At 36.7% G+C, this 16,204-nt stretch overlaps 1 protein-coding gene across 1 annotated transcript in view; it reads left to right on the top strand.

Moving 5' to 3' along the window:
- LOC106868227 (polyribonucleotide nucleotidyltransferase 1, mitochondrial) overlaps nt 1–16,204 on the top strand; it is a 208,537-nt gene that overhangs the window by 149,964 nt on the left and 42,369 nt on the right. Inside the window, exon 15 of the mRNA XM_014913393.2 lies at nt 4,397–4,433. Within this exon, the coding sequence (XP_014768879.1) occupies nt 4,397–4,433 (37 nt within the window). The remainder of the gene's footprint in view (nt 1–4,396; nt 4,434–16,204) is intronic.

Raw genomic sequence — 16,204 nt, 5'->3', positions numbered from 1 at the left:
GTGTGTGTGTGTGTGTGTGTGTGTGTGTGTGTGTGTGTGTGTGTGTGTGTGCTTGTAAATACATGTGCCCACATACATACACACACATGCACACACACTCACACACACACACACACACACATGAGTATCATTATCATAATCATCATCAACAGGTGTTCACAAACTAAAGTCAGATTGCGAAGATCTGTTGGGGCAAGTGAGATCGAAACTGAACCAAATTTGATGACTGGCACCCGTGCCAGTGGAGCGCTAACATCAGCATCCGAGCAGGATCACTGCGAGAACAGCAGTCTTGCTCCCATGCCGGTGGCACGATTTGAGCGCGATTGTTTCCAGTTTCGCCTTACTGGCACTTGTGCTGGTGGCATGTGAACAAAACATTGGCTGACTCCTGTGCAGGTGGCACATAAAATACACTAGTTGAGCATGGCCGTTGCCAGTACCACCGGACTGGCTCTCATGCCGATGGCATGTAAAAAGCACTCACTACACTCTTGGAGTGGTCGTCATTAGGAAGGGCATCCAGCTGTAGAAACTCTGCCAGATCAGATTGGAGTCTAGTGCGGCTTTCGCCAGTCCTCAGTGAAACTGTCCAACCCATGCCAGCATGGAAAGCAGACATTAAATGACAATGATGATGATGATACATCATCTTCATTTTAATCTCCACTTTTCTATGCTTGCATGGGTCAGTGGAGTTTATTGAGGCAGATTTCCTCCAACTGGATGTCTTTCCTGTTGCCAACCTTTACCTGTTCCCAGACACAAGTTCTTGTAGAAGACTGGAAGTGAATGTTACTGTTTGTCTGACAAGGACAATTGTTTTACAAGCCCCATGTGTTGTTAAGACAAGGAGGTACAAACATATTCAAACATATACTCACTGGGACAGAACCTAGAACCATGAGACTGGGAAGTAAACTTCTTACCACACAGCCATACCTGTGCCTCACAGTCACACCTGTGCTTCACAGCCACATCTGTGCCTCTTATATATAATTTACATCAGTAGATAAATTCTGCGTCCTGTTTGTGTTTATAATATTTTATAATATTATGGCTGCAACCTTTGATCTAAGCCTTGTCTAGGTCACATGCTGTTTTCTATAAATACTGTTTACAACATTACTTGCAGTTATGTTGAAATGTAAAGTAAATTAAAACAATCCCAGCCATTGAGAATACAGTCTAGCATAGTCCAGGGACCACAGGTAACACACTAATATGTTTCTAAGATCTATGCCTGAGAGCAACAGAACAACTGGTGTTTTTAAATTGCCATTCCTCATTGGTTGATAATATCATAAACAACATCCAATAGCTGTTAAGATTATGACTGGCCAATAGAGAACTGTGTACGGATGTTTCACATGCATTTAATTTTGTTTTTGCACAAAACATCATCAACACCCATTAATTAACGATTCTATATTCATATATATATCAGCTCAACCTATATATTAATGAAATTGCATCGGTGTATCCGTTGAGTGCATGCTGTGAATTTTAAACCCAGAGTTTGGAAGAGAAACCACATGTAGTTTTTTTTTACATCAATTTTCTGAGTAAAAAAAAAAAACTGTGGCTTCAACTGTTTGTAGTAAAAATGTATCTTTGAACTTTTACTTGATTCAGTCATTGGACTGTGACCATGCTGTGGCAGCACCTTGAAAGTTGTTAGCCTTCTTCTTCTTCATCTTTGATCTTTTACTTATTTCAGTCTTTGGACTGTGGCCATGCTGGGGCTCTGATTTGAAGGGTTTTAGCTTCCTTCTTCTTCATCTTTGACCTTTTACTTGTTTCAGTCATTTGACTGTGGCCTTGCTGGAGCACCACCTTTAGTCGAGCAAATAGACCCCAGGACTTATTCTTTATAAGCCTAGTACTTCATCTATCAGTCTCTATTGCCGAACCGCCAAGTTACTGGGACATAAACAAACCACCGTCGGTTGTCAAGCGATGTTGGGGGCACAAACACAAACACACACACACACACACACACACACACACATATATATACATATATATATATATATATATATACATATACATATATACGACTGGCTTCTTGCAGTTTCCGTGTACCAAATCCACTCACAAGGCTTTGGTCAGCCCGAGGCTATAGTAGAAGACACTTGCCCAAGGTGCCGCGCAGTGGGACTGAACCTGGAACCATGTGGTTCGTAAGCAAGCTACTTACCACACAGCCTTCTCCTAAGCCTGCAGAAATAATTTGTTTACTGTGGTCAAATGTGCTATAGATTTACTCCCAGCCTCCATCAAATCCACATTGCCTGTGCAGGTACACAATGGACCACCTGTCAAATGTCAAAGTGATTGTAGACCAAATTGAAAATATCAGGCTTAGCCTACCTTACTGGTCTATGCCCAGAATAGTATGGTATCATTTCCAATAGACCATTTTAGGTATAGAACAGGGTTTTGATAGCAAGAGTTTCCCTTCTCTTTCATAGGGATGGTGGTTTGGGAGCACCCATGATGGTCTGCGAAGACCTTTGCTGAAGTCCCAAGGAAGAACCCTCTCAGCATATGCGTATATATACGTATCTACATACATGTTTGTGTGTCAGTATGTGTTTACACGAGCATGTATGTATGTGGTTACTTGTGTATGTATATGCTAGTATGTTAAAACAGTAATTATTCGTAATATTGTCTACTATTTTTTACATGGAATGGTAAATTTTCCAGACATTTTTCTATGCTAATGTTAATACCTCTTTTTTATTCCTATTTAAAGCTAAGATCAAAACAAGAAGTTAAAAGGTAAAAATGAATTTACAAAAAACTTAACACAAACCTATGCAAAATAGGAGGGATAGAACAACAAAAAAAATACTAAGTCCAGTATACAAATAAACACTACTAATTTGAATTACCAGCTATTTGTGTACAAACTATTTTTGTTTTCTTAATTTCTATAAACTAATTTGTTAATTTTTTTCCAAGGAGAGAGAGAGAGAGAGAGAGAAAAAAAAAAGAAGAAATATATTTATCTAATTCTGTGGAAAATATGTTCAACTGTTTTGAAACAACTTACAAATAATAATGATGATAAAGATGATGATGATAATAATGATAATATTAATAACGATTATTGTTATTATTATTGTAGCAAATAAAAAAAAATAGAAAATAATAAAATATACCCTGGAAATATTCTTTTTATTCTTTAAATTTCTTTTTTATCAAGCTTCTGGTTCTTGGAACTTTATAATTTCATGAAAAACCAGATACATTATCAAAAAGAAAAAAAAGATGACAAACATGTTTGTTCACTGGCTGCAATAGGGTAATGAACTGAGTCAGTTTGTTGACAATTTGCCATTGAAGAATGGTAAAATTCCATGTTGAATTATATCTGGCACTCTGTCGGTCATGATGATAAGGGTTCCAGTTCATCTGGTCTATAGAACAACTTGCTCGTGGAATGAATGTGCAGGTGGCTGAGTACTCCACAGACATGCATATCCTTAAGGTTGTTCTCAGGGAGATTCAGCATGGTACAGGTGTGACAAGGCTGGCTCTTTTGAAATACAGGTACTACTCATTTTTGCCAGCTGAGTGGGCTGGAGCAATGTGAAATAAAGTGTCTTGCTCAAGGACTCAATGTGCCGCTGGTAATCGAACTCAGCCCTACAATCATGAGCTGAATACTCTAACCACTAAGCTGTGTGCCTTTGTTGATATCATCCTCATCATCATCATCATCACCATCGTTTAACATCCACTTTCCATGCTGGCATGGGTTGGACGGTTTGACTGAAGACTGGTGATCCAGAGGCTGCACCAGGCTCAATCTGATCTGGCAAAGTTTCTACAGCTGGATGCCCTTCCTAACGCTAACAAATCTGAGAGTGTAGTGAGTGCTTTTAGGTGCCACCAGCATGAGGGCCAATCAGGCGGTTCTGGCAACGACCACGCTCAAAAAGTGTTTTTACATGCTACCTGCACAAGCGTCAGTCTGGTGGCACTGGCAACGACCATGGTCGAATGTTGTGTATATATGTTTATGTGTATCACTGTCTCTGTCTCTTGATATTGCATGGTAGTTGTACACAGATGGTCTCTGTTATGTAAGTAATATATCTTATTCCTAGTTTTCTGTGAAAACAAATTCTAGTCATGGGAAATATTATATGACCTTATTTGGAAACAGGTGAAGTATTGTGACAAGAAGAGCATCTGACTAGGAGATCTATCTCAGCATAATTGCATCCAACTCATGCAAGCATGAAAAAAAGAGTGGGCATTAAAAATCAATGATGAAGATGATGCTGATAATGGTGATGATGATGATCGCTGCAGTTAAGCAGTACATATTCTGCTCTCATGTTTACCTTTTTAACTATTTTATACTTTTCTCTCATTACAGCGATATTAAAGATAAGAACTTCATGTTGCATTATGAGGTAAGTTGATAATTTGCTCAGTCATTTTTAAAACTCTATTGGGGTCCAAATCACCCTTGGGAGTTCACATAAGATTTTCGTTGTTAAAATTTATCTGCATTAAATTGGTTATATTTCTACAATGTACAAAATATTTTAACAATTTTTTTAAATACAGTTCCTAATAAGATTGAGTTATAAAAATATAATTCATTCATTCATTCATTCATTCATTCATTCATTCATTCATTCATTCCTTCGGTTCTCATTGTGCCTTGTGGCACTTGAGGTGACAGCAAGATCATTCCACCTTCTAACACTAAAAGCGTCCTTAACAGCTTGTTCCATTGTTAACCCTCTGTTTTTAAGATCTTTAGTTATTGTTCCCCGCCACGTTTCCTTTGGTCGGCCACGTCTTCTTTTGTCTTGTGGGATTCCATTGGAAATTGATCCTGACAATTGAGTTCGGTTTATAGCAATAAACTCGACCCAGCCTCATCGTATGACCCATTGCCTCATCAGCGTAAGCTTGCCGAAGCATGCTCAATGTCTCTGTAGCAGACTTCTGAAGTTTAACGTAAAATTTCATGTTGGCTCTTTGTTCCTGTCCATGACAAAATCACAGACTACTGCAGACACGTGATCACAAAAAACACAAATTTCACAACTTGCGAAGCAAACACTGTGATGTCACTTGACACACTGCCTCATGAAGGTCACTCCTAGCTCTCAATGTGCATACAACCATGTGCTACCATCTGTTGGCATGCTACAGAACTAGTCTGGGAACAATTTGATACCACTCATGTTAAATGTATTATGTTTGTATTTGTCCGATGGTTGACCAAGAATGTCCCAAGAATATGTTGAAATATGGAATTATATTCAATATTAGTAATACTCTTTTAGATCCCAAGGTACTCCTCCTTTCTATGAATGACTCTTCACATTGCTTTAACAACAACATTATGCCACATATCAAAGCAATCCCTAATGGCGTTTCTTTCGGCAGCTGCTGGTCATGTGATGTTTACTTACCTCAAATGTACAGCAAAGTCAAACTTTTCAATTACCTCTTAGGAGTGTAAGGACTTTGATGTTTCTTGGCGAGCAAAAGCATAATCTTCAAAAGACAAGTGATGCAGCAGTCATTAATCCAGAAAAGATCTCCATGTCATTATAAACATCAAATTTAAGGCAGCGAACTGGCAGAATCATTAATGCTTTGAGATATTTCATCCATCTTTACGTTCTGAGTTCAAATGCTGCTGAGGTTGACTTTGCCTTTCATCATTTTGGGGATTGATAAAATAAATATCAGTTTAATACTGGGGTTGATGTAATTGGCTTATACCCTTCCTCCGAAATTCTTGGTCTGTGCCAAAATTTGAAACCATTATTATCATTAAATTTTCTTTAAACCTACCCATGCATTCATTATGTTGATATGCAGATTGCTTCTATTCTTGGGGTCTGATCTGCTTAACAGTTTTGAGGTTGCTTGGAGCATCTTCTGGAATGGAACACTAGAGGAATTCATCCCCATCTTGTAAGATGATGTTTTTATCTTTATCTTTAGGTTGATATATTTATTTTGCTACTGCTTTTTTTTTTAACCAGTTCTACCTGAAAGATGACACACAACACTAGCTTGTTGTCTGGACTGAGTTTAAGCTTCTTTGTGAATATGGTTCCGGACGCTTTCTGTTGATATTTAGTTTTGGGCTCAAAGTGGCGAGCTGGCAGAACTGTTACCACTTGGGAAAAAAATGCTTAGCAGTATTTTGTCTGTTATTATGTTCTGGGTTCAAATTTCACCAGAGGTCATTTTGCTTTTCATTCTTTTGGGGTTGATAAAATAAGTACCAATTGAACAATGGGTTGATGTAATCGCTTCCCCCAAATTACTGGTCTTGTGCCAAAATTTGAAACATATATGTTCTGAGTTCAAATTCAGCAAGGTTGACTTAGCCATCCATCCTTTTAAAGTTGATAAAATAAACACCAGTTGAACACAGAGATTGATGTAATCGACTTGGTCCCTTCTGCTGAAATTGCAGGCCTTGTGCTGAAATTTGAAATGTTTATTTCTGAGTTCAAATTCCTCTGAGGTCGACTTTGCTTTTCATCCTTTCAAAATTGAAGTACCAGTCATACACTGGGTTGATGTAATCCTGCCAAAACTTGAAACCAATATTAAGTTTGGACTTATTTTATTTATAAGCCATTTAAGAAACACACAAAAACCGTTAGATTCACTTCAACATATAAATTTAATTTGTCACTTCAACATTTAAGTTTAAATGTTGAAGTGAATCTAACGGTTTTTGTGTGTTTCTTAAATGGCTTATAAACACCTTCCACGCTGCAATTGCTTTCGTTCCAGCACACAATCTCAGATCAGGTCACTTGCTATGCAAGTACATCTCCGTAACTTCTTTTATTGCTATCGGGAAAAAATTTACTAGTTGTACAAGAATCTCAAGAGTTAATACTAATTCTAGTATTATAAACGATTGCAGAGAAATAAAAGTCCAGATTGTCTCAGTTTTAAAATTTAATGGAATATAGTCTTTGGCCACTGCTCCTGTATAATGTATATTTTTGTCAATAGGTATTTGTAGCGCTTATTACATGGAGCCTGAGAAATAGAGAGAAAGTCTGTTAGTGTGGATGGTTTTGGTTTGAGAAGCAGCTTTTCATCAATTATGAACATGTCTTTTGGCCAATTTCCATTCCTATATCAGCTGAAAACGTTATTAAAAACCAGCTGTTTCTCAGCACTATAGATATTTACAGTGTAGGTATTTAGATTGTCTATGAAGAAGGGAAGGGTTACATTAGTGTTTTTTGGTCTTAGGTAGGTGCAATGTGTGTGTGTGTGTGTGTGTGTATATATATGTGTGTTTTAGGTAGGCTCTGTGTGTGTGTGAGTGTGTGTGCAGATAAGTATGCATACATACAAAGACATACACACGCATGTATGTGTTACAGAGATATGCAAATATGTTTGCAGGCATATTTGTATAATTAGATATGTATGTAAAGATGCATGTATTCATGTGTAAGCATACATCTATATATGTGTGTATGTATGTCTATGTATGTATGTCTATGTATGTATGTATATATATGTATGTATGAATATGCATGTATATATATATATATATATATATATATATATATATATATATATATATATATATATATATATATATATATATATACATATACACACACATACTATTTTACTATCAAGTGTTCCAAGCAAGCATGAATGGGATACTTGTAATAAATTTATAGATTTCAATTAACATATATGCACACCACACACTGCGTGTGCATGCATAACGCATGTGTACACCTGCGTACACATTTACATACACACTTAAATGCACACAAACTTTCTGTACTTTACTCAATGTATTTGGCTTGTGTTCAACTTTTAATGTGATACTTCACAGAAATCCTAGCAATGTCACTTTCCTTCTAAATTGAATTTTATAGTCAGCACCAATGCCGCCACCACCACTGCTACCACCGCTACTATCACCACCACCACCACCACCACCATCATCATCATCACTTTAATCACTACTACCACCACATTCATGATCACCATCATCTTTCCCATCTCTGTCACCTACGCAACTACCACCACCACTACCACCACCACTATCCTATCATTGTAATTAGTCATCATTGTCACCCTCACCAATATCTGTAGTTCTATGATAGCATGGTTTAATCAAATCTCTACTAAAACACATTCTCTATTGGACTCGTTCCACTATCTTCAAGTTTATGCTATTTCCTGTTAGAAATTCTGATCTTTTCCTAAATCAGAAGGATATATATATTGGGCAAAGAGAAGAATTAATCTTAGTCCTACATGCTTGACTATGAACTAATAAGGCTTCTCTAGTATACAGTGGTGAGTTATACCACTGGTGCTGGTGCCATATAAAAACACCTCTGCTGGCACCAAGTAAGAAGCATCCAGTGGGATAAAATGGTTGGTGTTAGGAAGGGCATCCGACCATACAAACCATATCAAAGTAGATGACTGAAGCCTGATGCAGCCCTCTGGCTTGTCAGCTCTTGCCAAGCCATCCAACCCATGCCGGCATGGAAAATGGATGTTAAGTGATGATGATGATGACGATGATCTGGTATCTATTGGGTTTTAAGTGGATTCACTTGATGACAGTAAATGGCTTGTCATATCCATAACTGTCCCTGTTGATAGGGTACAAATTATTAATCCCTCCAATGCTGGCTTGATATGCCATTGACTCACTTCACCCATCCTTCCACCCCTATTAAGTCTGGTGTAATCATTCTCATCCAAAGCCTTTCTAGGCTTGTCCCTGCTCTATGTACTGTCTCAGCAACTACAATTATAACTGCTGTAATAAATCTGGATTTGGCACCCTTGTGTTTTTACTACAAAACCACTGGCGAAATACTCTGCCTCATATGGAACCTGCAGGAGCTACTCAGAGATGTTGCAAGCTCTTCTGAATCCATCACAGTGTCAGACATCTTTCCATATCTTCAGGAGGTTATCACAAGCATTACACCCTGTAACCTCTATACTTTGCCAGAGTTGGGTCATGAGGACTGAAATAGTCTTTTGTCTGCAGAAGGTTTCTCCCTGCTGTCTCAACAACAACAACAACAGCCTCGAACTGGATTTTGGCTGCCATGTCTGTCTCCTTGGTGGCTTTATTCAGTTGTTTGGGTTCCAGGCCAATCTTCTGCAAGAAATAATGCAGCAGTCTAGCTGAAAAGCCCAATGCAATCAACTTAAATAAGGAATAAGGCCACAGTGCCATCCCTTGACAAGGGCCTTGTTGACCATGTCCTGATATTCGGTTTCCTTCAGCTGGTGAGAAATATCATATCTGTCTACCTAGGGCATTGCACTCTTGATTAGAAAGAATATATAGGAGTGGCTGTGTGGTAAGTAGCTTGCTTACCAACCACATGGTTCTGGGTTCAGTCCCACTGCGTGGCACCTTGGGCAAGTGTCTTCTACTATAGCCTCGGGCCGACCAAAGCCTTGTGAGTGGATTTGGTAGACGGAAACTGAAAGAAGCCCGTCGTATATATGTATATATATATATATGTATATGTTTGTGTGTCTGTGTTTGTCCCTCCAGCTTCGCTTGACGACCGATGCTGGTGTGTTTGCGTCCCCATAGCTTGGCGGTTCGGCAAAAAGAGACCGATAGAATAAGTACTAGGCTTACAAAGAATAAGTCCTAGGGTCGAGTTGCTCGACTAAAGGCGGTGCCCCAGCATGGCCGCAGTCAAATGACTGAAACAAGTAAAAGAGTAAAAGAGTAAAAGAGAGTAATATTGCCATTACTCTCTCTGGGAAAATGTGTGTCCCCCTTTGGGTCCACTTACATATTTCAATCTGAAGCTGGATGCAACGTGGAAAGCAGGTCCCCACCTGTTGCTTTTGTCTTAGGAGCCAAGACACCTTCCCAGAAGAATCTAATACTCTTGGATGGGGTTGTTGCTGTTTGTTAGCTTTAACCCTTTGCAGGTCTCTTCATTTATTTTCTCATGAGGGTTCATGTTCTTTTCCCATAATTCAAATTATTTGTGAATTAAGATATAAAATGGCAGGAATGTTGAGTTGATGAATCTTCATTAGAGAAATCTTCCTCTAAGAAGTTCGGTTCAAATGCTAAATGTGTAACAGTGTCTTGGTTCAATCTTCATTTAACTTCTTTCCACTTCTATACTAACCTTCCCCAATTAAGTTAATTAAACTATCGTGCAGGTCTTTGAGCAGTTTAATGGGATACTTCTTAGATATTTTCTTCTGTTTTTTAAAATTTTTTAATGTTTATTTTAACCACATATTCAAGGATCATGTTTTATTCATAGACCTGTCTCCTGTTTTAATAATCTTTCTATTTCAGAGAATAAAGATTCTGTTGCTACTGATATTGTCGCATAATGTGTAGTGGTATGCAGAAACACTAAAGTGTTGATGGTCCAAATCGGTGGTTCTTAGCCAGGCTCCAAATACGGCCCCTGAGGGTCCATGAAATATTTTTGGGGTCCATGTAACAAAATAGTAAATTTAGGATCCACAAAAGTATTTTAAGGGCTTCTGAAAATATTTTATTTTAGATGTATTCTTTTATTCTTTTACTTGTTTTAGTCCTTTGACTGTGGTCATGCTGGAGCATTGCCTTCAGTCGAACAAATCGACCTCAGGATTTATTCTTTGTAAGCCTAGTACTTATTCTATCTGTCTCTTTTTGCCAAACTGCTAAGTTATAGGGACATAAACACACCAACATTGGTTATCAAGCGATGGTGGTGGGGACAAACACAGACACAAATAACAAATACGTACATACATACATACATACATATATATATATATATATATATATATATATATATATATATATATATATATATATATATATATATATATATTTATTTATATATTAATAGTAATGGTAAGACAACAAAAGAATGAAAGAGACCTCGATATTATGTAAATAGAGAAATTTATCTGTAAATATAATATGTGACAATTATTTGGTTGCCATAATAAGACTCCGAGTTTCGGATGTCGGGGTGGAAAACTGCTCTGGCATCTTGTCAGTTATCAAGGCAATCAAAAAATGCTCTTTTTTCTAAATCCACTATCTTTTAGAGCATTATTATACACTGGAGCAATGTTATTAAAAATTGATTGATAGAATAATTACCAAGCCTTAAAAAAAATTGCTGGGGTTGATTCATTCTACTAAAAATTCTGCGAGGTGTTGCCCCAGCATGGCTACAGTCTAATGACTGAAACAAGTAAAAAAAAAATACAAAAAGAAAAAATACATATTTAACAACATTGTATTTTATGTTTATAAAATACACTCTAAAATGTTAATTAAGTCAGTTTAATTAATCTAAGTGTACATAGGCTCCCTCGTTAGCACAAAGTGTTATTTGCATTAAATGTGTAAATGAATGTCTATGGAAATTGTAAGGAATGCTGTTTTATGTTTATAAAAATACTCTATAAAATGGTAATTAACTCAGTTTAATTAATCTTAGTAGTCACTCATATAAAATGATGTTATATTTATAAAAGTCACTTCCACTTTGTATTGGAGGTCAAAGATGTTTAATATACATACATATTTGACGATGTTATTTAATTGTTGTTGTTCAGCTCCTGATCTCTGATCAAATCAGCGATCAAAGACAATCTAATTGTGACCATTCAGACGTAGTGTATCTAGGTCTGAATTCTCCGGTGTATTCTTCTTGATTGTAACATCGTAATGTGAAATTTCAATAGATTTCTCTGATATTTCCTGCAAGTCATGTGGTCACATAGAGGACAGCACCATAATTAGCTTGTAATCAATTATTCTAAATAGCCAGAGGTTTTTTAAATTTTATTTCTTTTCTTTTGTAAGTATCCTCTCTCTCAATTAAGGAACCATAATGGCACCGACTTAGATCTATGCTGACTGAGATGAAGAGCATAGCGGTAGTAATGCGTCTTGCTTGAGCTTTCTATGAGGAATGACTGAAACCATTGTTCAGCTTCATCTCGGTTGTTGAATCTCATGTTGGACTCTCAAGCTTTGTATGTTTACATCATCATCATCATCATCGACATCATCATCATTTAATACTCTTTACTCTTTTACTTGTTTCAGTCATTTGACTGCGGCCATCATCATTATCACCACCACCACCACCACCACCATCATCATCATTTATCTTTCATTTTCCATGCTGGCATGGGTCGGATGGTTTAACAATTGTCTGGTGAGTTGGAGAGCTGCACCAGATTCCAGTTGTCTGTTCTGGCATGGTTTCTACTGCCGGATGCCCTTCCTAATGCCAACCACTTTACTGAGTGTACTGGGTCCTTTTTACATGATACCAACACAAGTGCATTCTATGTGGCATCAGTGCAGGGGCTACGGACGTGACACTGGCATGGGTGCTTTTTATGTGACACAAGCTTGAATGCTTTAAATGTGGCACCAGCGTGTGTGCTTTGTACACACTACTGGAGTGGATGGTTTCTTCGTGGCACTGGCACATGTGCCTTTTATGTGGACTGGCAAGGCTGCTGCTTATGTGGCACCAGTATAAGTGCCCTTTATGTGACACTGGTGTGGGTGTTTTTTTTATGGCACCGGCACAAGTGATTTTTATGTGGCACCAGCACCAACAGGGTCACCAAGTCACTTGCAAGACAAAAGCCCCTTCAGCTAGGAGGGGAAGCATTAACCAAGGTTATTTGGTTAATACATTCATCAAGATAAAGTAAATTGCTTAATTTTAGCGGTGGAGGTTTATTTGAGCTGTGTGTGCGTGTGTGTGTGCGTGTGCGTGTGTGTGTGTGGTGGGGGTGAGAAGTGTTGCTGGATAGAATTTGTTCATTTGTTCATTATTCCACTTTAGTTTGTTACAACAGCTTTAAAGAGGATAACATCCTCTCAAAAACTCTCGGAAACATGCAAAATTTAAAAAAAATTTATTTTTGTATAGATCTGGAGGAAGTTGGTTTAATCAGCCATTAACTAGGCCATGTTGACATCATGCTTGTATATTTAGCTCTCATCAGTTGTTGACTAATTAATTAACATAGAGACCAGGAGACTTAAATTAATGCTTGTTATTGAGTTGCTGGCGTTTGCATGTACAACCGAATGTTTGATGTATTTTTATTCACACTCTGTGTTTTTATTTTTGTTACTTTTTTTTTGTCTTTTCACATTTTGCGGATAGTTTTTTTTTTTTGCTTGTTTTTTTTTTTTTTTTTTTTTTTTTTTTTTGCTTATTTTCGTCGAGGCAATTTCATCAACAGTTCTACTCACTTCATTTAATTCGCAAGGACACATGACTGGTTTTTTTCACTGTAGTCAAACACAAGGTGTGGATCGTAATTTCGTTAGGCCTTTGGTGGATGGTGGCATCTGACAGTCGGAAAAGGAAGCTCTACTGCTAACTAAATAGCGATAAAGATCACGTTCACGATACCATCTTTGATAACAGCAACAAAAGTGAGAGAACGTAGTAGCAGCAGCAGCAGCAGCAGCAGCAGTCATAGGAATAATAATAATGATGAGGACAATGATAGTGATGATTATATTATTATTGTTGTTGCTGTTATTATTATTGTTATTGTAATTATTATTATGATGCTGATGATGATAATGACAACAATAATAATAATATGATAATCATGTTATTGACAAGAACAATAATGGTTTCTTAATCAAACATGAAGCCTTTGGCAAAAACCTCAATGTAAAGAACTAATATTCATAATAATGATAATAATAATTATAATAATAATAATAATAATAATAATAATAATAATAATAATAATAATAATAATAATAATGATGATGATTATGATGATGATAATAATAATAAGCTATAATAATAATGGAAATATATTCTTTATTAACTATAAAGATATGTTTTTGGCAAGATATATAAAATTATTATTATCATTATAATTATAATAATAATACTCATTATTATTGTCATTATTAGTTTATTACATTTTAAAAATATTATCATTATTATTATTATTAATCATTATCATCATCATCGTCATCATCTGTTGTTTTAACATTATTATTATTATTATTATTATTATTATTACTTGTCCACAGAGACAGTTCGACATGTTCTGTTTGATAACCCCCCCCCCCAAAAAAAAAAAACTGTTGGCCAATGAGACACCAAGGTTACACAGCTAAATATATAATGCTGACATTATCTTACAGTTTTCCTGAAATTGCATTTTTTTAATTCTCAAATTCCAATTTAGTATGTTGAAATCCCATTATTTCTGCTTACTCTGATATCCACTATTTGCACGTCAGCCATCTTAGTTTTGTCATTATGTTCAGTGATATTTATATTATCCTAAATTTTCTCTGTGATATATTTAAGAAGAGAAATAAGACGAAATGAAAAAATAAAAAGAAAAAACTATTTTTCATAGCTATATTATGTTGATGTTGTATCTGTTTTATCCATTTCTAAACAAATATATTGATCTAATTCTTGTAGAGGGTTTGAACAGAGGAGAGAGAGAGAGAGAGAGAGAGTGTTTGTGTGTGTGAAGGAGAGAGAGAGGGAGAGAAAGGTGATTTGGTATTTTAGGGTATCTTTCTGTAATAAGATAATATTCTACTTTGACTTTCTTTTTGATAATTTTTACAGAGAATGTAAATAAACCAACTCTGGTTATCAAGCAGTGTGTGTGGTGACATACACAAACAAAAATGACACACATACATGTGCACTCACGTGCACACACAGACACACACACTCACGCATGCACACACATACATGCATGCACAAACATACATGCATGCCCACACACACACATACACATATGACAAGTTTTTTTCAGTTTCTTATTTCGTTATTGCCCACAAGGGGCTAAACATAGAGGGGACAAGCAAGGACAGACAAAGGGATTTAGTCGATTACATTGACCCCAGGGCACAACTGGTACTTAATTTATCGACCCTGAAAGGATGAAAGGCAAAGTCTACCTTGGCGGCATTTGAACTCAGAATGTAATGGCAGACAAAATACTGCTAAGCATTTCGCTTGGCGTGCTAACGTTTCTGTCAGCTCGCCACCTTTTTTTCAGTTTCTGTCTACCAAATCCACTCACAAGGCTTTGGTTGACCAGATTCTATAGTAGAAGACACTTGCCCAAGGTGCCACGCAGTGGGACTGATCCTGGAACCATGTGGTTCGGAAATAAACTTCTTACCACACAACTATGCCCATGTCTATGTCACCATTTAGAACCAAGTTATTCATATTTCCTCCTTTTAATACAGTAAAGTGTGATTAAAGAAAAATTTTATTGCTACTTCTTGCTAGTTGTGCAACTGCATAGAAGCTCCTCTTTAGCCTGATAGTCTAATTCAAGCTGTATTGCTTTTTTCTTGGTATGACCCATCCAGTGTGTCATCCATGGTTCTGTGACACAAACTTCCCATTTTTAAATGATCTAAATTAAAACCTTTCATGAAAATTTCATTTGGCAGCATTTGAATTCCAAGGTCCATTTTGCCTTTCATCCTTCCAGAGTTGATAAAATAAGCGCTAATCAAATAATGGATCAATCTAATTGACCAACGCCCTCTCCCTAGAATAGCTGGTCTTGTACCAAAATTTGAAGCAATTCATATTCCAAGCGCCATCTTAAAATAACAAAGTTACTAAATTTTTTTTGAAAGACATTGTCCATATTTCAATTAATTTTAAAAATTATGATAAATTAATAAGATTACTTTATCAGAACTAAACTGGTGTCTGGAACATAAATTAGCATGAAATTTTAATGGAAGATTTTAATTTAGATTACCTGAAAACGGGAAGTTTGTATCATATAACTTAGGGCTGTCTCAGGCAGGTTGGTATCAAAAGGATTATTCTTTTATTCTTTTATTTGTTTCAGTCATTTGGCTGTGGCCATGCTGGAGCACCGCCTTTAGTTGAAAAAAAAATTGACCCCAGGACTTATTCTTTGTAAGCCTAGTACTTATTCTATTGGTCTCTTTTGCCGAACCGCTAAGTTAAGGGGATGTAAACACACCAGCATCGGTTGACAAGCAATCGTGGGGGGACAAACACAGACACACAAACACATACATACATACATACATACATACATATCTTGAAATATATATCTTGAAAAATCTTGAAATCCGGCTTTGTGCAGTTCCCGGCAAACACTTTTTGTGGAAACTGCT

Source organism: Octopus bimaculoides, chromosome 4 (assembly GCF_001194135.2).
Source record: "Octopus bimaculoides isolate UCB-OBI-ISO-001 chromosome 4, ASM119413v2, whole genome shotgun sequence".
Lineage (NCBI taxonomy): Eukaryota > Metazoa > Mollusca > Cephalopoda > Octopoda > Octopodidae > Octopus > Octopus bimaculoides.
The sequence above is the reverse complement of the archived record's forward strand: the minus strand, read 5'-3'. Positions and strand labels throughout refer to the sequence as shown.